Source organism: Dermacentor silvarum, chromosome 1 (genome assembly GCF_013339745.2).
Source record: "Dermacentor silvarum isolate Dsil-2018 chromosome 1, BIME_Dsil_1.4, whole genome shotgun sequence".
NCBI classification, from domain to species: Eukaryota; Metazoa; Arthropoda; class Arachnida; order Ixodida; family Ixodidae; genus Dermacentor; species Dermacentor silvarum.
Window position 1 is genome coordinate 305,261,173 of NC_051154.1, and position 23,481 is coordinate 305,284,653.

The window sequence follows — 23,481 nt, forward strand, 5'->3', positions numbered from 1 at the left end:
AAGCCCCATTGGTATATAGGAGAACTTCGTATCTCTTCAGCTTCAGAGGGAAAAAACTGGGAAAATTCTAGACATTCCATGGATATACGAACTGAGCTGTTACCAGAGCTGGCATAATGTTTCCTTTAATTCATGGGTTCTCAAAGTACGTTCCGCGGAACCCCTAGTAGGCGCCTGCTCGGGGTTCCGCGAGCCACTGATAAATTTTCCCTGGTCCCGCGCTCGACAAGTGAATAAAACGACGAACACGAGGTGTGCTCGATCCACAGAACTTCCATTACCCATGCCCGAATGTCATAAAGCACATCACAGTGCGTAACAGCAACGCGCGAACTGCGCAATAAATACGCAAGCCGCTTTTAGCCACCCAACCTCTGAGAACGATCAGCGCGCCTAAGCTTTCGCATTTAAATCTCGGAAGCCGTAGCTTACCACCATGCGCCTTTCTCCTATTTGTAGATAGTATACGTTAGAGGGAAAAAAAAAAAAAAAAATGCGCGCCGCAGAAGAGCAAGAACGGCGTTAGCGTCCAACCGAAACGAAGCGGCAATCGTACGCGGCACGTGACTGACAGCAACGCCGGAGCGCTTCGTGCCTAATTGTGCCTTTAAAGCCTTTATTTTTGCGTTTATCGCCGCGCGTAACACCGCATTGGCGGCTAGCTGCGTGCCTCCGCAAGTGCGTAGTCGCCATCTATGATCGCGTTGATAACCACCACAGTTTCGTCCGCAGCGGTTGCGGCAGATACTAGTTTCGTTTTCACTCGGTGCGCGCGTCGGCTGCGTGCCTTCACAACTGCGTAGTCGCCTCCCATGGCAGCGTCGATAGCGACCGCAGTTTCGTCCGCACTTCTTGCCGCGAACGGTAGTTTCGTTTTGACTTGGTGCGTGCGTCGGCCGCCTGCCTTCTGAACCGCAAGGTTGCCGTCCATAATCGCGTCGACAGCGGCCGCGGTTTCGTCCGCAGCGGTTGCGGCAAGCAGCAGCAGATGAAGAGCACCGGCTACATCGCGATAGACGGACAATTTGTTGGCGAGCAGCTGAGTGGCGAAAAAATAATCGGGATGTGCGCCCGTTGGTGCAAAGCGCGTCTCAGTTGAAGACGCGCGCCGCGAAGGATGTCGCGAGGCCTGCGCCGCTGCTAGCGCTAATCAGTCATGCGATGAGAATTTAAGCTTTCGCACTGGTCTTGTGCTAAATCGAAACAAGATTTGATGATTCATTGAGTAAATAAAAGCGTGTTGACGTAGTTCAACATTTGTTTATTGTTTTCTTGATACCCTCGATAATTTGACATTCGGTTAATTAGGGGGGGGGGGGGGGTTCCTTGGCACTTTATGGAGCTTAGCAGGGTTCCCTGGGATGAACGTACTTGAGAACCCCTGCTTTAATTAGAGTAGAGCATACTTTGCATCTCGATTCATAGGTACCTAAGTTACTGATAGCTAGCAAGATTCTTGTTAAGTACTGTGATTAGCCTCATGAGCATTTGCAACACTGTTTTTTGCGCCAGATTTGGAAGCATAATAGTTTGTTAAATTTTCTGATATTTCATATTAATTTTTCTTGATTTGGTAATAAATTCTAAATCTATTGGGTATTTGCACACCCCTAAAAAATACTTTCTTACAGCTGGGGCAGCATTTGTCATCTGCTTCCCACCAATACTGAAATATAGTAATCACTATCGTGCTCACTTATCACTATTTCCAGCATGTTTCTTGAATTTTAACCTAGCAAACTGAAGTAACAATATACCAAGTAATATAATTTTAATTTATGCGTGTTCTTTACAGAACTAGTAGTTCATATTAATTTATGGAGTCAGCACCACCTGCACAGTCCCATGGGAGCAACAGTCTTGAAAGTACACCAGCAAAGTGAGCATTAGGAATTGTGCCAGACATCTACCCCTTATTTAAAAAATCATTCTCCAACAGGCCAGAAAGCTAACATGTAAAGCACGAGAGAGAAAAAAAAAAAAATCTGCCTTTACTGAAATGTCAGGCAACCTCGTAACATTAGCAGATATCAGTAACAACTGGTGGCCAACTGCACCTAGGCAGGCACCTGTGCTTGCTTTGTCCAAGCTTCTTTCAGTGGGCATTACTGTCTCGCCTCCTAGCACGTTCTCGCTCAGGAAAAAAAATGTTCTCAATCAAACAAAGGTGAACAAAGTTTGGGAAGATCAGGCCATTTGGTTGTACAGGAGACACAAATGAGTGTAGAGCAAAGAAACGTGGCTGTGTGCTTTGTTCATGTACATGGAGTCTTAAAACCCCTTTAGTTGAAGACATTTTGTCATACAGGGTATTCCAGATAATGATGCTGTTTTGTCTGTTAGCCTGAAAATGTTTTATTTTGTTGTTTATCAGGGATTCATACCCTGTATGTTAGTCACTGTTGTGTGTCAATTACTGTGTACAGGCTCCTCTGATCGTGGTGGCGGGCCACCCAATGCACCTGGTCGACCCAAGTCTAATGGAGCAGCAGTGTCTTCCTCTTCCATGCCTAGCAAGGTTCGTTTAAAAGACATCTCCGACGATGCACCACCCAGTGGCAGCCACGAGTCATCGAATAGCCCTTCCTCCTCTCCTCCCAAGACCACTGCCCCTTCATCCGTAGCCGTGGAGGGCAGCAGCAAGAATTCACGGAAGAAGAAACAGGCAGCAGCCTCCTCCACCATGGAACGCCCTTCCGAGTCGACGCCACCCCGGTTGAACCACGCCGCATCTCCGTCACCTGCGGCACCCAGCAAAAGCGGCGGCGGCAGCAAGCAGGGAAAAATTGCTCAGACAACCCAAGCTCTACTGCAGCAGCCAGCATCTTCAGTGACTCGATCATCTCTGGGGTTGGGGCCACCCTCAGTAGTTCAAGTGCATCGCCAGGCAGCTATGGCAGGCAAGCAGCGAAGTGGCGAGGTCATGGTGAACGGGCTTGCTGATGGTGAGGACTTCTCGACCGTGGTGAAGGGGACCAAGCACCGGGGACAGGGACAGGCTCACCATGCAGTCACTGATGGCTCCTCCAAGACCAGCACGTAAGTAATTCGTGTGATGGCTTTACAGGACTCGCAGGATGCCACGGGCAAGAGCTTGGTCAGCTGCAGGGTCAGCTTCATGGAAAACAGTTCATACCTGTTACAATGGATCTGCCTACACTATATTTACCGATATAACGGACCATATTTCTTACTTACTTTCTTCTGCTTATAGTCTTGATGAAACAAGTTTCACTTTTAACAGACCTGGATGTGTTGGACTGGTGGCTACAGTTCATAAAACAATGATAATATCATCAGAGCTTCTTTCGCAATACATCTAGACAATGTTAAAAAGTAGGTATCAGTTAACATGCGTTACCAATACAATAAGTAAAACGATAATAACATATTAGCAGAACTTTTGGTAAAATACATGCAGGGGAACCTCGATAATACGTCCCCCGGTCATGCGACGACCCGCATTTTACGACGAATTGGTTTGGTTCCGGCAAATCCCCCGTAGAGATAATGTATTAAAAACTTCGATTATACAAAGCAATTTTACGCCCACCCCACCTCGTACGACGCCTCTCTGGTACTGTCCGAGCAAACGTCCTAAGCAGACGCAGGCTGCACGTGAGCACACTGCAGCCAGATAACGGGTGTGCAATACCGTATTTATCAGAATGTAACACGACTGCTATTGTAACGCGAGAGGCGACTTTCCAGTCCTGTGAAGTAAAGAAAATAAAACTGCTAATATGATGAACGGAAGAAGAAATGTTAACTTTATTCAAGGAATTACAATTCGGAAACTAGTTCTCTTCACTCGTCGTCTGAAGAGATGGAGATTTCCTTGGGCGGGGGGGGGGGGGGGGGGGTATTCTTGGGCAATCACTTTAGTAGTTCTACTTTCGTGAAATTTCGTGTGGCTCTGCACTGGAAGCATCCCTGACGAGTGTTTCTGACGCTGTCCTAAGCTCGCTATCAAGAGATAGCTCCCAAGAGAGCTGTCGGCCGTATTCATCTAGGGGTTCCGTGCCGGGACGAGCCGATTCTGGCGAAAGCGAAACTACATCTCAAAAAGTGATAGCCCGAGAATCAAGTCATCTTCCGTGCCGTAGAGCTTGTTTGAGATTAAAGTATGTCTTAAAAGACCGCACAACCATATGATTCGGGGTCGGTACCAGGTCACTTAGCAAGTTTCACAGAGCCTTTCTGACTGGCCTCGCATTTAAAGAGGGCCTGCCGCTGGTCCCGCCATCCGCAAAACGTTGACGTTGAGACACTGAGCCACGTTGGACTTTCCTAGCTCCTCGGTGATCAAAATTGCTCGTCTCTCAAAGCGGCCGTCATACTGAATGTGCTGCGTCGCCATAACGTCGCGAATTAATGGAGTCGAACAAAAAGCCATAGGGTATTGTAGCATCATAACCAGCCACAAGCACAGCATAAGCAGCGTCGATTCTGTCGATTCCACCCAAAAACAAGTTCCTACTTCGATCGACGTGTCTATGGATTGGATCGAGACAGTTACAGGTTGCTAACGTACCGCTAGAAATCGCGGGATTTAGGCAGAATATTTGTTTTAAAATGGTCAATTTCGCCGTTATTTGAATGCAACGCGAGGGTCGAGTTCAAGCAATGAAAATCATGAAAGAAAGTTGCATTAAAATCGAATATGGTAATTTTTTAATAATTTAATCTACCTTCCTTGGAACAGTGCATCTTCGTGCCGTGGGCTTATTCAGGCGATCTGTACCCTTTTTTGGGGTAAGACTGAGTATCACTGCCTATGCAGTCGAACCTTAATATAACGAAGTTGTAGCGAAAAACTTCGTTATAACACGACTTTTGTTAATTTCAGGTTTTGTTAATTCAATGGAACTAAGATCGCGACATAAAAATAATTCGTTACATTGCGATTTTCGTTAAATTGGGGTTCGTTATATCGAGGTTTGGACTGTATTCTTAGCTTCTCGATTATACGACGCCTGGATTATACGATAGTTTTGCATGGTCGCCTCAAAGTCACATAATCCAGGTTCTACTGTATAAACATTGTTAAACAGTAGGAATTGATTGACATGGGCTACAAAAACAACACTGGCTGAAACATGGGCTTCGATCGAAATAAGAGCAAGAACTTAAACTCGCATAGAGCAAAGAAAACATCACTATACAGAACACTGACGGTACTGGAAGGCAATCTATTCCAATTTTGAATAGCTTTAGTAGGGGGTGTGTGAATACTGAATAGTAGATTTTCGTATCCAATACCAGAATTTTTCACAAAATTAAATGCTTGTAAAAAATTTTGGCCAAGAAAATACGGTGCTGCACGTGTTCAAGAGTCCCCTGGCATTGCATAACAAGAATCTAGCAAGCTATCAGTAACATTAGTACATAGAAATCAAGACATACAGCAAGGTCGGCTCTTACTAAAGGAACACCAAATTAGTATGCCAGCACTGATTATAGTTCAGTTCTAGTATATGCAGGTCTGGAAAATATTCTTTATCAATAGAATTTCTGTTGAATAGAATCAACTGCTTGTTTGCCTTTTTTGCATAGCATTTTGCATTTATTGCATAGAAAGTCTTGCTTTCCGTTTTTTTCTCCAAAATGCAGAAGGGCTATCACAACCTTTCGGAAGGTGTGTTAATGTTAGGCCAATCTGCGCGACAGGCAAAAGGGTCACGTGACTTGCGTTGCCGGCACCGACAGTATTGAGCAGGTGCCGTCTGCACCATTTCATTGTCAGGTTCGGCGTGATTTGCCACCGGTCAGATTGTGCAATCTGTAAGGTCACGACAAGATTGCATTATTACATCACATTATCGAATTATTGGGATGTTCACTGTTCGATTTGATTCGGTGATATCTGATATTCGCGCACCCCTAGTTTTTAAAAAGTAAGACATCTTGAGCAAATCTGACTTGCAGGCAAGTTCCAGGACTTTTAGCGAGTAGTCAGCACGTAGTGGCCGGTAATGGGGTTGCATTGTATATCTCTCCCTTTGTATACCAACTGTGCTGTGATAGATGCTGTGGGAAAGTTTCAAACAGTCTTTTTCGTTGACTCTAGTCTAGAGTCTCCCACTTTAGTTCTTTCTTAACATTTGTCGCACTAAAATTTACACCGTATTTTCGTGAAACATAACAGAGCAGCTAAATTCTATATTCTTTCAAGCTTCTCTGTCGCGTGTTGTGGGAGGGTCCCATAATACACTGATCTAACATATGTTTTATAAAGTAACTCGTGTGTAGGTTGGCTTAATAATGGAGAGTTACGTCGGAAGAAACCCAGTTTTATTCGCTTTAGCTGCAACATTGTTGACTTGTCGCTGCCATGATAATTCGGCTGTGCAATGTACCCCTAAATATTTAAACTCTGTGACTTTAGTTATTAGGTCATTGTTAACACTGTAGGAAGAATTGAAGGTGTTCTTTTTGCGAGTAAACATCATATGAACTGTTTTAGTGCGATTTAATTATCTAGGTCCTTCTGAATGATTTTAGCATCATCCATTTTAGTAATCGCTGTATAAAAAAACGCAGTCATCTGCAAATAGCCTAATGTGTGATGTAACACCTTCAGTAATATTATTTATGTTTAATACGAACAAGAGGGACCCCAGAATGGAACCCGAGGTTCCCCGGACGTAACCTTCTGTGAACGCTACTTACCTCATTTATAACCACAAACTTGTCGTAATGTAAAGTAGTTTGTGAACCGAGTGACAATCTGAGGATGGATATTGACATGATCATTTTTTTTTCTATGAGTAAAGAATGCGGTACCATATCAAACGTCCTTCTGAAGTCCAGAAAGATGCATTCAAGAGAAAGTCGTTTATCTATAGGAGAAGCAAGATCATGTATTAATTCAATTAACTGTGTGATACAGGAGAAGTCCTTCCAAAATCTGTGGTGACAAGGCAAGGCTGGATGTACATTGTCTTCCTTCTAACAGTTCGCTGTTGCTGATGTAATCACCAGCTCTTGAACCAGCTCTCTTTACACATCTGCTTTAGTGTAAAGATGGCAGGCATATTTCACATTTCACAGCGGAATGGCAGGGCCAGAAGCAGTGAAGCATAAATAAAAAATAAATGAGTAGGACATTCTTCTTGCACCAGTTTGCTCCCTGCTCTTTTGGTTGACTCGAACATGCTTTTTGGCAGGATTGTGACCCCTCCTGTTCCCTTGCAGGCTAGGTGAGCTCGCCCTGGATGTGATGGACTCGTGTGGCGGGCCCCGCAGTCCTGGCGGCGCGGGCCGACCCTCCCCCGGCGTGGCCTCCTCGCCCAAGAAAAGTGCCTCAGCCGGCAGCACCAGCCTGAACACATTGTCTTCCGCCATCACACCTGTGTCTTCGGGTGCCAGTGTGACATCCAAGAGTCACCATCGGGGTGAGGAAGGTTGGAAGGAAGTGGTACGGCGTTCCAAGAAGGTGACGGTGCCCTCAACGGCTATAAGCAGGGTGATTGGGCGCTGTGGCTGCAACATTAATGCCATCCGTGAGGCCTCAGGAGCCCACATCGAAGTGGAGAAGCACAAGGGCCAGGGAGAGCGCACCATCTTGATCCGGTGGGTGCTTCCGCCTATCTGTTGTAGTTTTGAATTTGTAGGGTCCTTCCTTGGTTACAGTGTCTTATGTGGTGGGGGGGAGACATTGGTGCACTGAGTGCTCATGGGGATTGCTCTTCATGTGGCTAGCACCGAAGGCAGGCTCTGGTTCTAGACAAACTCAATCAAGAGCCCATAGTGCAAGTAATTTGCAACTATAGAGGTTTGGGTGACTAAAGCGGACTCGTGTTTCCCACAGGCTGAAACAGGCACGATTTGGTGCTTGAGTTAATTTTCCAAATCCATTATTGAGGTATTTTTCAGCATATTAGATGGGGACAAGAAATTGGATACAGTGCCTTAGCGTCTAATACGCTAAATAATACTGTAGTAATAATAACAATAATAATGTTTATTTACCATCATACATAATAGATTGGATATGTATTGGATGCATACATAATGCAGTACCAACTAGCCCAACGATCAACCTTGGTGAAATCCTAATAGCTGGTTTAAAACTGTCCCTTCCTTTGGAATGGCTGTGACATTATCTCACGTGGCATCATCTAAGTCAATTTCAGTTGGAGTATTTGCTGGCCACTCAGAGACACCCATCAATTTCAGTTGGAGTATTTGCTGGCCACTCAGAGACACCCATTTAAAGTATTCATCGTTATGCTTTGTCTTTTAGCATGTGCTGTCACACACCCTACTGCAACACACATCTTGGAGAAATGTCCGAGGACATATCAACACATAATTGAATGGACATCTCAAGTATGTCATGCAAACAGGACTGAAATTTCCACAATATTCTTGGCATCACAGATTACTGGGGAATGTTTGTCTGCAAAATGTATTACAAAATGATATTTCATTGCAGTCAGTTTTGATAACAGCTTCTACATTCTTTCATGTTGTTGCCCAAGAACTTGGTTTTGCATCCAATGGCACCGTGCTGGCAATCTTCTGCCCAATTTTTCTAGGGCAAAAAAAAAGGCGCATGTTAGAATCTGGTGATACAGTTGAACCTCGTTGATACTACCTCGTTTCGTACGATTTCCTGGCGCCAATATTCACGATCAAGTACACAAAAGACGACTGGATACAGTCACGCTTTGTTTTTACAGGTTAATACATTGCCGGAAAACACAATCTTTCGGCACCAACATTCAGTACATCTGAAACTGCAATCATGCGTTAAGTTTTTCGGCCACTAGATCCCATGTGAACACGAATGGAGGCGAGACGAGCCATCAAAAGCAGTAGGCGCCCGCCACGGCAGCTTTTTCGCAGTACTCGCCTGCCTGTGTCACGTGAAAATAGCATCACACACTCTTTCCTCTTCCAGTACTAGCAAATCTCCTTGCGAGTCATTGCATGTCGTACTCGCAGCTATAGCCACCAATCTTGTTGTGATAACTTGGCCCATCTGTTTCACAGCATATGTGGCGTAGTTCCATTGGAACCGTACTGCACGCCTTTAATAGGCAATAACCTAAGTGTGCCGCCATTCTCTGATGCAGGCTGGGCGAAGTGAGCATCGTGTTTCGCTGTGGCAGCATTGTTCGGCATCACCTACCAACTATATTTCATTTCGGTTTCCCGCCGTCTTACACTAAGTAATAGGAAAAATGACACTGCGCGCGATTCAGCCCACTTGAGCTGCACTAAGTTGACAGGTGTCATCTTGTGCCGCAATGGTTCTCACTGAGGGGGCACATTAACGTCCTGCCAAAATGTCTTGATTCAAGAAACTGCTGACCCAGGCTGAATTCGAGGAGAGCCAACATAAGCTTGCCGAAGCCGCAAAAACAACCTGTGTCTTGGGCAACTTGGGGAACGCCATATGCAAACGCAGGCTGGCACGTGAGCCCACTGCAGCTGGCTCGTAACGGTGTGCAATACCATATTTACCCAAATGTAACGGGACCGCGATTATAGCACGACAGGCCACTTTCGACTCAGCAGTCACGCGAGATACAAAAATAAAGACGTGAATGTAACGCAAGATGAACGAAAAAAGAAATGGTACCTTTGTTCGGAATTACAATTCAGAAACTAGTTCTCTTATTGTCGTCTGAAGAGGAGACGGAACTTTCCTTGGGCGGTATTCTCGGGCGATCACTTGCGTACAGTCAAACCTCGTTAATACGTAGTCAGCCGGGACCGACGTTTAGGTATGCACTAAACGGTGTACAAATTAACTGCCAATGCCAGTTTAGCGGCTACTTACCGGCCGGAAAAGAACTACGTCATGATGCTTTTAAACATATGCACTCTGACAGGCTTTATTTGCCGGTAGGCAGGACAAAATCGGTAATCGTCACTTGCTGCTGTGGCGGCCTCGCCGCGATGACAGCATCTTCGAACTTGATAAGGCCGCGAGCCAGTTTGTCCATGAGGCCCCACTTACTAAATTAACAAGCACGGTGTAACGCACGCACAGGTAAACACGAACCCGTCTCGCTCCACGACCGTAGAAATTCGCTCTCAGAACGCTGGAGTGAGGAGGCGCAGGCAGTGAGCTTCTCTCACTTCAACGCGAACTAGACTTCGAAAGCACAGCGCCTATGAAGCTACCGGCACTAGTTGCACTTAAAGTCCCTATATAAGAAAAGTACCGCCATCCTTTGATCAACGCCGCTTCTCTCTCTCCTGTATCTTCGATTGGACGATGATAGCGCGCACTTTCACTTCTTTATATTTTGTTTTTTCCGCCTGAGAGCCATGTTGAAAGTTCTCTGCGCAGTCGCCGGCGGCGGTGCGCGCCCGGCCTGAAAGCTTCAACGTGGACTTTCTAGGTGCGCCACCATCGCAAGCAAAAAGTAAAGAAAAAAACGCGCTTTAGGAGAGGAGACCGCGGAGGAAAGAGTAGATGGCGGTACTTTTCTTATATAGGGACTTTAGTTGCACTTTGTCTGCAGTTGCTTTGAAGATAAGCCCACGCGGGCGCACACTTTTTCCACATCGCAGATCGCTTTCAAGATACGGCAGCCATAGAGTTAATATAACTGACTCTAGAGGCAAAGCTGGGCCGAAAAAGGTGGGACCGCTAGGGCGCCGCCATCTTGTAACTTGTCAATGCGGCCAGCGCAATTATTTTTGTACTATGGAAACAAGTATAGGTCGCCTTATGCTGTGTCATAAAAAACGAATGCCTGATGGCTTTATGAAGGTGACGTGTGGATATTAGGATTACAGGAAGTGCTTGCTAACGTAATTTAGGCAATTCTTGATGTACTCGTTCATTCAATAACGCGAGTTTCGGTTTCGGATATTTATTATTTCTCTTTTCGGATGCGTGGTAGTTTCGTTATGGATGTTCTGTGGTTTCGTTTGGTATAGTTTAGCTCTGACATGGGATCGCGTGACGACATCGGTTGACGCGATGGCACCTTCGTGCCTTTTATGCAAGACTAAAGCTCCAAAGGGCTCTGGCATTTCCCTTCATGCGCAAGTAAACGTGTCTGACTTGTTCAGAACATCATGCGAGTAGACAGCTTCCGTGATTCATCGCAATTGTTCGAGAAGCATTACAGTACAGCATTTTTTTTTACCTATTGCTCGTCAAATGACACTTGCGACAGCAAACAGGGAAGCCTTAACAGCTATACGGTATTTTTGCTGGTGCGTGACCGTTGAAAAGCACACACCGCCGGAAATTTTAACAGGATCATCCTTGGGTTGCGTAAATGCCGGCTGCACGGCCAACACCTCCCACACTCACACGCACACGGCTGCACACACACTACAAGCTATAGGTTGCCAGATTAAAACCGATTGCTATTGCCAAGTCTAGCAAGTGTTTTAGGAGCTGGCAACATCAGCTTATCATAATGGCGGCGCTCTTGCGGTGACCGATTTCAGTGCATGGGCCCTATGGGCAGCTTGTCCTCTAGAGTCGGTATATTAACTCTATGAAGGCGGCCGCCGCCGAAGTAAACGCCTCCCTTTCTCGCCTCCCCCGCCGTGCCTCGCGCGTGCGAGATTCGAGTCGGCTAACCCCCACAAGCTTTCACTCGCACACACAGCGTGCGGCGCGCGGTGACGATGTTGCTGTGTTTGGACTTTACACGGAACCGCAAAGCGACGTCCACGGTGACGGTGACTTTAACGTGCACTACAACGCAAGGACACGGGCGTTTTTGCATTTCACCTCCATCGAAATGTGGTAGCCGCAGCCGGGATTCAATCCCGCGATCTCGTGCTCAGCAGCACAACTCCTTAGCTAACCGAGCCACCACGGTGGGTTGCAAAAGCGAAACTATCTCCAAAAGTGATCGTCTGAGAATCAAATCATATTCGTTTCATCGAGCTTGTTTGAGATATAAGTACTTCTTAAGACAGCACAGCCATTTCATTCGGGGTCAGTACCAGGCCACTTCAAGTTCCACAGAGCCTTTCCGACTGGCCTCGCATTTAAAGAGGGCCTGCCGCTGGTACCGCTGTCCGCAAAGCCGCAGCGGACTTTCCCAGCTCCTCGGCTATCAAAATTGTTCGTCTCTCAAAGCTTCTGCATACCGAATGCACTGTGTCGCCGTAACGTTAGGAATGAGCGGAGTCAAGCTGCAAAAGGTAGGCTGCAGGTTATGACAGCATTGCAAGCACAGCGAAAATAGCATCGATCTCACCCAAAAACAAGTTCTGACTTCGGTCGGCTTGTCTATGGATTGGATAGAGATGTAATGTTACAGGTTGCCAACGTAACTCTAAAAATTGCGGGCTTTAGAATATTTGTATTAAAATGGTGAATTTTGCTGTTATTCGAGTGTAACTCGAGGGTCGAGTTGAAGCAACGAAAATTATGAAAAAAAAAACTCTCGTTACAGTCGAATAAATACGGTCGTATTTTATAATTTAATCTACCTTCCTTGGAGCAGTGCAGGTTCGTGCCGCGGGAATATTCAGGCGGTCTATATCCGTTTTCTGGGCAAGACTACGTCATTGCCTATATTCTTAGTTTTTCGATTATACAATGCCCGAATTATATGACGGTTTTGCGGGGGTCCCCTCAAAGTTGTATAATCGGGGTTCCACTGTAGTTGCGTGTTGCGCATAGGGAAATCCGTTCAATTAAATGTAATCAAACTAGTTTGGTCATTTTTAGCCTGAATGCCTCATTTGTGCATGTAAAACTGACTCTGATATGCTTATGGACCGTATCTGGTGTCTACAGAACGTTTCAGTTAACTTGAACCAAAGTTTAAAGAGGTACACCTTAGACAAGGCCCCTGGCATGTTTTCTGCTGTCGTCTCGAGTTACTCACTTTTTTGAAGTGCGATTAGTGAGTACATAGAAAACCCATTGATACATTCCTTGCTGTTGCGTTTTCAGGTTGCTATATGGCATTTTCTCAGTCCGGACGTAAAGCCCATTGACTCCTATGTAGTATTATGTTGCCATTTGATATGTCGCTATTCTGTAACGTTCCCGCATATTGTGTTGCGTGGAACGCGGTTGTCACATATTTAGTGGTGCAGAGATGAATTCACTCTCGCAGTTTGCTACGAAAACAATAAATGTATACTTGCTGTTAAACCAAGTCTCGCCCATGGCCTCACCCGTGGCCCCTCCTCGAAATGCGGAAAGTATGCGATTGTCAGTCCTGATAAGCGTGTCTCTGCGCGGTTGTGCTTTTTGCCGGTTATGGTACCTGTCCCTTAATTATACAGGCTTGCACGTGCTGTCTCGCGTCGCAGTACGAGCACCGAGACGCCTAATAACTGTACTGTCAACCATTCAGAGCTGTTTCTGACATTGCTGTGGCAATTTGGAGCCTTCCTCACTTATGTTTTCCTGGCGGTACGTTTTCTTTTTGCAGTTTCTTGAAAAACGTATCAACGGGGTTCTGCTGTAAATAGTTGGTAGTAAAAAAAAGGTAGCAAAAAAAAGCACAAATAGCACACACAGCCATGCTTTGCAACAAGTGTTATGCCTTTCTTTGTCTTGCAAGCCCTTGTTGACGTGCATTATAATTTTTGCAATTTCAGCATTTCGTTGTCCATCCTAGACTTGTTGGAACTTTGCGCATACCTTAGTTGTATAAAAACGTCCTCTCAACGTTGCTAGACGTCATGCTTTCTCCTAATACTTTTTTCTTCCATGTAGACGAGCCAGTGACAGAAGCTCAAGGTCCAGTGAGATTGCCTCGTTAGTCTCCAACGCAGAACGGTTGCACAGAAACGAGACACGACCTTTGAACGAAAAGCATGTTACGGGGTGTGTGTGTGCCGCCGTCTCTGTGAGGCTTCCTGTTTCTTTTCTTTTCGCGTTGCACTAGCAGTGCCTTGGTTTTACGCGCATGCACATACCCACCGATAACACTGTCAGCTTGTGCCTGATTGTGGAAAAAGCGACTATTATATCTCGCTTTCGAAAAAAAGGAAGAGAATTCTGCTGGCCTCACCAGCCACGACTGACACCTGAACAGTGGCCAGAAAGGGGGTGCAACAAAAAAGGGGAAGGAATAGGGTAAATACAATTAGTGAGAAATAAAGTAAACAGGAACTACAGTCTAATCTCGATAATACAAAGCCCAAGGGGCCTAAAATTTATTGCAATTAAAGGAAGCTCATTGAATGGAATACTTACGTGCAGCGCTGCGTTACTTTACTTTCGAGTTTTTGAATTTTTGGTGTGCCAAGGTATGATATTTGCAGCGGGAGACGGGAGCAGCAGTCGGCGTGCAGACACACTGCCGGTTCAGAGGTGCTGCCGCATGAGATCATGCTCCGGAGTCTATGGTCGGCGACACAGTGTGTTAAAATTAGCAGGATTTCAGTGGGTATGGTATACTTACAATAGCGACTGTTCGTGCAATTTACACAGGACATTTCACTTCCCGTGCAGGGTACATCAGGAGTGCATGCTTGGTTGTTGGCAGGATAAGTGCCCACAAGCCATTGTGGATACAATGAGGTTCTAGAAATTTTCAGTTCTCTTCACTTTTATTGGCAATTTTGAATGAACGCTGACATATGGTGGGCCTCCCCTCGTAGAACACATTGGCAGAGGAAAAATTGAAAACTTTGTTGTACTAAGTGGTTCAGTTCCTGTACTTTTTTTTGTCCTGATGTAATAGTCGCTTTTTCCACAAGAACCATCACATGTCGATGAAGCGGCGGCGTTCATTGGTCTTTAACACCTACATATTTTCTTACCCTTTACGAAAGACTGTACTTAAAGGAGAAATAGGGTTTAATTAACACTTTCCTGCCCACGCCTATTTCTATCGATGGTTGCAGTATTGTATTTTGCTGCTCTTTATTTTGCGCTCTGATACAGCTAGCACCATCTAATGCATTAATTATAAACTCTTTCTTTAGTTTCACTTTTCTGTGCAATTGTTCCACTGCATGATGACGAAAACCCTCTGACTTACATATGTATTCAACGCCCCTGCTTGTGTTTGTGAGGTCCTTCCATCTCTATGGAGTCGCACAAACTCGTTTGAAGTTGTTTCCCCTCACCGGGCCACACAACTTGACTTGTTTACCTCCGAGTGTTCGCTCACTTATTCGCGCACATGTCATTCGCTACCTCCAAGACGTGTGGAGGAGATGCTATCGTTTTTTTATGGCCGCCACTATTGTGTTTCCGGTAGCTTAGATATAGCCTTGCATGGCTGAAGTTCAGTGATAAGTTTAAAAAAAAATTCTTTTAGTAATAAGGTTCCCCTTTTGGTAGCCGTTTGCATATTCCTGTACACAGGAATGCGTGCAGTTGTGATTTCTGTATGGCTGCAGTGCCTCTTCTTGCAGCAACCCCTCAAGTGTTTCTTCTTCTGAATTTTTTGTACAAACCAAGTATCGAGTCAGAATCGACGGATGACAGCTCGTCATTGGATGAGAAATTTCTCACGAGCCGCTCAGATTCGAGTGCAATATGGCCCAGAACATAGTGCAAGCGGGCACAATGCGACGATGCTATTTATGGAGCAAAGGGGACTTTTCGCCCACTCTGTTCTTCTTTGACTCCATTTAAAGTGGCCAGGTTGCTGGCTCTGTGCTACCACCAGACGCTAAGGAAGTGGAGTACAAGCTCTTCTTTGATGACAGTTTTACTCATAATGAGCGAAACAAACAAGTACGCACGTGAGAACTCGTCTGTATCTACCCTGTGGATCGCACCTCAGAACCTGGGAGAACGTTTGAGGTTGCTGAACTTTACTGTTTTTTTAAGAGTAATACTCCTGATGTGCCTAGTCCGGAAGAATACATTGTGAGATTTTTGGTCAGTTTACTCCATGCTATAAAGACTCCGTTTTTCTGGTGAATCTTGTCGGTCCACCTCTTGGGTCTCATCCTGCGGGTCCTGCACTTCAGCTCTGTAACAGACGTGGCGAATTGCCTGAGAGCTATCGGATCGATTGTGAAATCCATTAAGGACAAATCGCCTCATCTTTTTCTTCCCTACCAAGACCTTTACGTTGAGTGATAGATGCCTTGGAGGGGCTGACTATCATTCTGCCAATACATAACATCTAAAAGGTGCCTATGTGGTGTGAACCTTTTTTTTTTTATTTATGTGTGACATGAAGACCGGATATGTGTTGAGGTTCTTAATCTACACTTGGGCCTCTACAGACGTGACCGTCAACAAAGAATTAGGTTTGTTGGTCTCCATTGTTGCTGACCTTCTAGCTGATTTTCTATACAAATGACATTCTCTGTATTGTATTTGTAGACAATTTTTACACCAGCCCAGCGTTATTGAATTTTCTGCAAAGCAAGAAGACCAGTGCTTTTGGAGCTGTGCGTCAGAACAGAAAGGGCCAACCGCCATGCGAGAAAAAAAAAATTAAAAAAGGGTAACTTGAAGTTTTCACGTCAACACATTGATGGCACTAAAGTGGTGTGACAAGAGAGAGATGCATGGACCTGAGCTGGGAGAGACTGACAAGGTTGACAAGGGACAGGGGGAAATCGGAAGAAGCCTGCATGTGTGCTGGAGTATAACAAGAAAATGGGTCTTGTTGATAAGGTAGACATGCATCTCAGCTTTTGTGAGAGCATTGGATAGGCTCTCAAATGGAACAGTGAGAGCACTGCGTCAACAATGAAACTTGAAGAATTTAGAAGGCAGCAGATCGAGCAGCACCAGACACTGAAAGGACCAGTCACGGATGACCCCGCGGAGAAAACGTTCTGAAACTGACAGCTCGACATTTTCTCAAAGCTGCCACAAACGTTCGCCCAAGGCAGCTGCACGCAGTGCAAGTGCCATGTGGGTGCGAACACAAGCCGCCGCTCTAGACAAAGAAAGGACACACAATTTATGTGTGTTGCTTGTGACAAGGCACTCTACGTAGAAATCTCTCTGAAAAGATACCAGATACCTTTTTTTTTTGTTGTTTTGTCTTGTTTTTGTGTGAACATTTCTTTGTCTATGTACTGTGCGTGCATGGAAGGTTTTTTTTTGGTGGGGACAAATTGATAGCCATAAATTGTACTAAACATTTTTCTTGATCCTACTGTATAGCATACTTGTATGTATACTATTGGTGCGATTAAAGTGTTTTTAAGACAAAATGTAGCTTGCAGCAATTTTTTGCTGTATTCGTGAGTTTTAAATAATTTCATATAAAACTGCAATAAAAAAATTGACTACAGGGAGGGGCAGGGTTCGTACAAAAAAATGACCCTCATCAGGAAGGGAGCAAGGTTCATATGAAAAAATTTTACCCACAAAGGGTTAAGGCATCTCCAGAGTGTAGTTAGGGCACAGTCGATGTCCCCAAGATGGCATCGACGTTGCAAGCTGCTGCTTCACTGAAAAGCCGTATTTCTGCCGATTATGATGCATCTGCACGCAAGATTTTTAATTATGGCAGCATCACTGAGATAACTTCCATTTGTCAGATTTTAGCACAGAGTTTAGCGTTCTTCTCCGAACCGTTCTGTTGCAGTTGATAAAGATATCATGTGTGTTCTAAAGGTCAAAGTTCTTATGTGCAGGGTGTAAACATTCTTTGGTCAAGATCACTTGCTGGAGACCATGCAGGGAGTTGAGCTTTGCCTGAAAACTGCCCAGGGGTCTACCTTGTGCTAGAGCTAGTCACTACAGCTACAGGCGATCAATACTTCTGATCACGAACTGCTATGGGAGCGTTTCGTATAGCGCCCGCAGTGGACGCACTGTGACACTGGCGCAGATAGAAAGGCGTTGAAAATGCAATGAAAATGTATATTCTAAAATTTGTTCTCTCTCTGTGCGAAGCAACGATGTTTTTATACAATATTTACAAAACGGTTGCGTAGATATTTTTTTCTTCATATTCTTAATAAAAATGTTGTTCGGAACTAGTACCTTTAGAAAGAGAATTTCTTTCTCTACAATTTGATAGTATGCACTTAGTATTGAGCATGCTCAGAGGAAAAAAATATTTGCTAGACTACCTGAAAACTACTGCTTTTCCCGTGGGCAGGAAAGTGTTAACCCAATTTTCATAAAATTTGTTCGGAGGTGCAAAAATTGAAACCAAAGGATCCTAATTATAGTGCCTATTTCAGCCCCTATCGTAGCTAAAATAACGATATAAATGCCGGTTTAGGTGCCTAAAACTCGCATTTTTATTGCAATTGGGAATTGAACTGACTCATGACTGACTTGAACTCGTGCGATCTTGCATGGCATAGTTGGAGACTTGTTTTATTGTCTAATTGAAGTTTCGTATGTCTCCCAAACACCCAAGAAACCTGTGGTAATGTTTCTACAGCTTCAATGTTTTGTCTTTAGGGCTATTTACACAAAAGGGCACTAACATGAAACATTAAAGAAACTGTACACCCATCACAAAGTCGGAAGAAAATGTTTTTGTAGCATGCATGATATTGACCTACAAATAAGGCAGCATGGGGAGTAACAGCTTGACCGGACTTGTGCGATGTACATATGCAGAGGCTCAGCGGAGGCAACCAAGCAGGCGCAGCTTCTGATCCAGGGCCTGGTCCAGGAGCCTGACCGTGACCTCTCGGACATAATGGCCCAGCATGGTGTTGCGGCTCCAACCTCTGCGAAGGCATCGACATCTTCCGCAGACCATCGAACCTCCTCCGCCTCTTCTTCAAACCACACGGTGAGTCATGTGACTAGCTTGTCTCGCTATACACATGTCACAACTGTATTCTCTTCATTTTGAAGCAACTTAATGCATTGCCACTGTAATGACATTGTATCGGTAGCCAGGGCTCTCTCTACAAAGGTATTTCAAGTTATTGTCCAGAGCGGCAGTGGTAATATCCTAGTGACAATCCGATACAAATAACATGATACACTCATGGTGAACAGCTCGTACATTTGGAATGCTAAAGGGCTTGAAACTAAGCATTGAATCTGAAGGGCAGTACATGCCATGGAAAAAAAATGAGCAAGGTGCCTGTCCCAGTATTGCTTGTGGCAAATAAGAATGGCTTGTGCAAGCTGTGGCCATGCATTATCAGCAAGAGCAGGTCGTCATGTTGCTTCAAGAATGTGAAAGGCCTTTCTGTCTAATGACACTCAATCTTTTTACTGAGCCACTCTAGGCATGGGATGCTGAGTTGGCGATGTCTGTGCCACGAGGTTTGCCTTCTTTTAAGGAGTTCCCACTGGCAGCCAAAAACAAATCCAACCCCAACCCCCCACTTGGAAGGATTTCGACAATTAGGTTTGGAGTTTGGACTTAACAAAACCATCGCACGTCACATCGCACTTCTAGCAGACCATTGCAGCAAGGGTCTGCAAGACACTGTGATTTGCAAGATGCTGTGTGAAGCATCATTTGTTGCATTAGAAATGCAGCACAAGGAAGAAGCACGGTCAGAGGAGACAGACCAATGCAAGGTCCCGGGCTGCAGTGGTATCACAGGAGTAATGTAAAGCAACTGAAATGTACGGCTATGTTTCACATTCGACAAGAACTGTCTGTACAAAGTTTCAAATGGCGCCGTAGGTGGCTTGAAAAAATAAAGGTCTCTACTTTGTGAGTGGCCAGAAAAGCTTTGACACAAAGGGTTCCAGGTTAGTCTTATATTCAGGCCATTGTCATGTTGTTGCCATAGACAGACAAAAGTGCCTGCACCAAATTTGCATTTGTTTTAAACAACAAACTGAGGTCATCTGCTCTCTGCTAGCACAGATCATGGCCTTCTTCAACATTTCCACTGTCTGGTACTGCCCCTGCTTAATCGTGGCCCTCGTTGACAAAGTGTGGGTGGAGTTTGCACCATTTGAAGCTCCCTGGTGATTCTGAGTGACAAAAGTTGGTTACAAGGGACAGGAAGGTCGCCCAATACTGTTGCTATTATTATGTTAAATGGGCCCTGAACCACTTTTTATCGAAGGGGAGGAATGCATTTGAAGTCAAGCTATCTCATAAATACTTTGCTGCAAAAAGTACTTCAATGTGTTCAGAAAAAGCGGACTTATTGGCAATCAGACTCGCTGTGCTTCCACTTCAGTGCCTTGCACTGCAAAGCTTACTGTGGAGCAGGGCATGACCACAACGCTCCGCCTACTGAACATCACAGTCGTGTGCAGTTCAAATTTGATTTTGGATGTTCACGTAAACCCCACTACTTCCGGTTGTCCTCAGTGAGCCGCAGTGCGCTCAGCCAGCAGACCGCAACTACATGCAACTCTAGTGCATATATGCACAGCGTTTGCTTTATGCATGACTGGATTTGAGTGCGAGCTATCCTCCAGTCTGGCCGTGCTACTTGGTGTGGACCGGCTTTGTCCTGCACCAGCTTGACTGACAGACAACAGCCGCATCCAACTTGTACATTTTGAAGTGCTGTCAATAGCTCAAGTCTGGCAAGGCAGGAGCAGCCACGAGTGAGCGCGTGCTGGCAAGTGTGCGTGTGGTCTGACCTTAAGTTTCGCGTGGTTCAAGGCTAGTTGAGTGTTCAAAAGTAGTCTAAATTAGCGAGAACCGACGGCTATGAAACTGATAAGCAGGGCGGCCGCTAGCCAGGCGTGAGCAGACGATAGTCGGCTTCCTCCAGAAGTACATAATTGTTATAGAAATTCGAAAGCACATTTTCGCTTACTTCAGCCTGTTTATTAAACCTAATGAATTAATATACACAGTAACTGTAAGAAGTGCACTGATCCAAACACCCTTCTTGATTGATGTCAGCTATTGGCCAATAGCAGCCAGGTGTGGGAATCTGCTATATGATGAAATAAAATGTCCAGGTAAGAGTGAGGAGCAGGCTTTTGTTGAAAAGAGAGCGTTTGAGAGGAATGCGAGCTCCACGGACCGCGCATGACTGCAAAATGACACCACGCGTGCCATACATGCGTGGTGTGAGCGATGGGAAATGAAATTGAATCTTAAGAAAACGGTGTGCATAAGGTTCTCCAGGAAGAAAGAAACCTGGAAATTTTGAATACACAACTGCTCTCCGGTAAAAACAGTATGTGAATATAAATACCTAGGCGTTTACTTTTGCCCCTCTTTATCATTGAATAGGCATGTGGATTATACAGTAGGCAAAGCTTGCCAGAGCTTGATATTTTTACGATGAAATACACGTGCGTTTCCACAAGAAACCCGGGAGTTACTATATAAATCATACTTCAGCGCTGGAATACTGTGTGTGGGATCCTTTAACAGTAACTAACACAGAAAGGCTAGAAAAAGTTCAGTCTATGGCGTCAAGATATGTACTTGATATACCAATGTATGACAGGCAGTTCAGTGTAACGAAATCTAAGGCGATGCTAAAATGGGAATCTCTGCAACATCGAAGCGCGTCATTTCGATTGAAGCTTTTACAAAGCAGATATCATTTTCGTACTCGAATTTCCCGTGACATTAACCAGCCTCACTACACATCAGCACACAAAGATCATGGACACAAGATTAGAGAACACAAATGTAATACATTGGCCTTTAGCAGCTCTTTTTTTCCAAGTACCATCAGTCAGTGGAACCGACTACCTTCCTCAGTTGTAGTAATCTCGTGTACTAACAAGTTCTTTTCTGCATTAAAAACGATAGAATCTTTTGAACACTAATGCTTGATGAATATCGCAGTTATGTCTAACAGTCACCATGACCGATACAGAATCCTAGTTGCAAATAATATTTTTCTTTTAGTGCTTCTTTTTTGTTGTACTGTACCCTTTATCACTATCGTGTGTTGCTGCTATTTTTCGCTTGTTCTTTGCCTTTTTATTATGAATCTTTGTTATCATTGTGCTTCCTGTACTTTTTTTTTTTTTTCTTTTTTGTCATGCGACATCTGCAACGCGTCTGTGTCCGACATGGCTGTGTGCAACGTGGCCGTATGCTTTCGTGTCTGCGTATAATCTGTTTTTCATTTACACGAATTTATGCAAACCTGCAATTTTATTTTTATGCTTGTTATGCTTCTGTACCCCCCCCCCCCCCCCCCCACTGTAATGCCTGAATGGGTGCTGTGGGTATTAAATAAATAAAATAAAACTTGGCTGAGATGTTCACAGCAGCATATGCTGTCCATGGATTGTTTTTTCACCAAGCCTGAGGGGTGATTCAAGACCCCTTTAAGCAACAAACGCAAGTTGCGCAGGACACTCCGATGTTCATGCTAATGCTTGCCACCCAGCATGGTAGCTTAGTGGCTATGACGTTGCGCTTCTGAGCTTGAAGTCACAAATTTGATCCCGGCTGCAGCGGCCACATTTCAGTGGGCACGAAATGCAAAAATGCTCGTGTACTTAAATTTAAGTGCACACTAGAGAACCGTAGGTGGTCAAAATATATTAGCCGGTCAAATCCCACATTACTGTGTGCCTCATAATTAGTCGCCGACAGATTTTTCGGACTTCATAAATGGACCGTCAGGGTTCCCATAGAGCTAATGCATTTTCGCGACCAGTTTTTCGGACGAATTTAGGCCCCAGAGTGATTTTCTGGACTAAATCGCGTTCCGAGCCACACTACCCATTCTTGGAGGCCGCCATGTTGAATTTTCCGCCGACTTGCCCAGGCTTGGCTTCCAGTGGCCCGCTCTATAACGTCCAAGATTGGGAGACGCAAGCGCGCGCCTTCCCCCTGTCTCGGAGGCCATGCCCGATCTTCTTCATTAGCTGACAAAACGCTCTAGGGGACGACACTTTTTCTTTTTTTTAGTTCTTTTTTCGGTCAGCGCTATCATCATAATCGCATTGCGAAATCGGTTTTTTTTTATTCTTATTTTTTAAGTTCAGTTGCTATTTTGCACGAGTTGTGTGCGCCACCTTCTATGCCTTCGCGAGAGCCAAGTGGAGCGTGGTCTCCGCGATCAGCTCCAGCAGCACGCCATTGCTGAGCCGTTATGTGTTTAGCAAGATGACACTTCTCCACTGGGCTACGCACCGAACGGGACGGCCAGAGCTGATCGCGGAGGCCACGTGCAAAGTGGCGGGGCTCGTTTTCTTCGATCGCCAACGCTGTGACGCTCTTGTCGACTGTATGCGGAGACGCCAGTCTTGCGCAAATCCAAGCAAATCTGATCATTTTTCGGACTATTTTTTGGTCCCCGTGAAGTCCAGAAAATCGGTTGGTGACTGGTACATCATGGTTTTACATAACACATAAAATTAAATGTTTTGCCAGCTTAGCTAATCTCACTTGAATTTAGACGAGACTGGCAACTGCTGGATTGACTAATGCCAGATGAGCAGCATGTACACTGCAAGCACTGACTATGCTTTTGTCGTGTCTGTGGCAGCGGCATTGCAATGGCCTGAATACGAGACTGACCTGCCTGACAGCTTATGTGTGTCGAAGCTTTTCTGTCCAAATGTCAAAATGCTAGTATGTATAGATTTAGGTGCACATTAACTCTTTTGTTGCAAGAAATGTGCTCATTTTCAGTGCTTTCGTGTTTTAACATTTTATTTCGAGACGTAGTAGTAGTCGCAACATATACTGTGATACATAAGATTATAGCCTGATTGCTGGTGTT

General features: G+C 45.0%; 1 protein-coding gene across 17 annotated transcripts in view; it reads left to right on the plus strand.

The window, feature by feature from the left end:
* LOC119437274 (ankyrin repeat domain-containing protein 17-like) overlaps positions 1-23,481 on the plus strand; it is a 190,046-nt gene that overhangs the window by 117,692 nt on the left and 48,873 nt on the right. For 14 of the 17 annotated variants that reach the window (XM_037704331.2, XM_037704318.2, XM_037704327.2 and 11 more), the window contains 4 exons: positions 2,427-3,039; positions 7,198-7,575; positions 13,670-13,780; positions 18,461-18,638. In XM_037704331.2, the coding sequence (XP_037560259.1) occupies positions 2,427-3,039; positions 7,198-7,575; positions 13,670-13,780; positions 18,461-18,638 (1,280 nt within the window). The remainder of the gene's footprint in view (positions 1-2,426; positions 3,040-7,197; positions 7,576-13,669; positions 13,781-18,460; positions 18,639-23,481) is intronic. The other 3 variants (XM_037704324.2, XM_049660399.1, XM_037704334.2) reach the window with 1 other exon arrangement.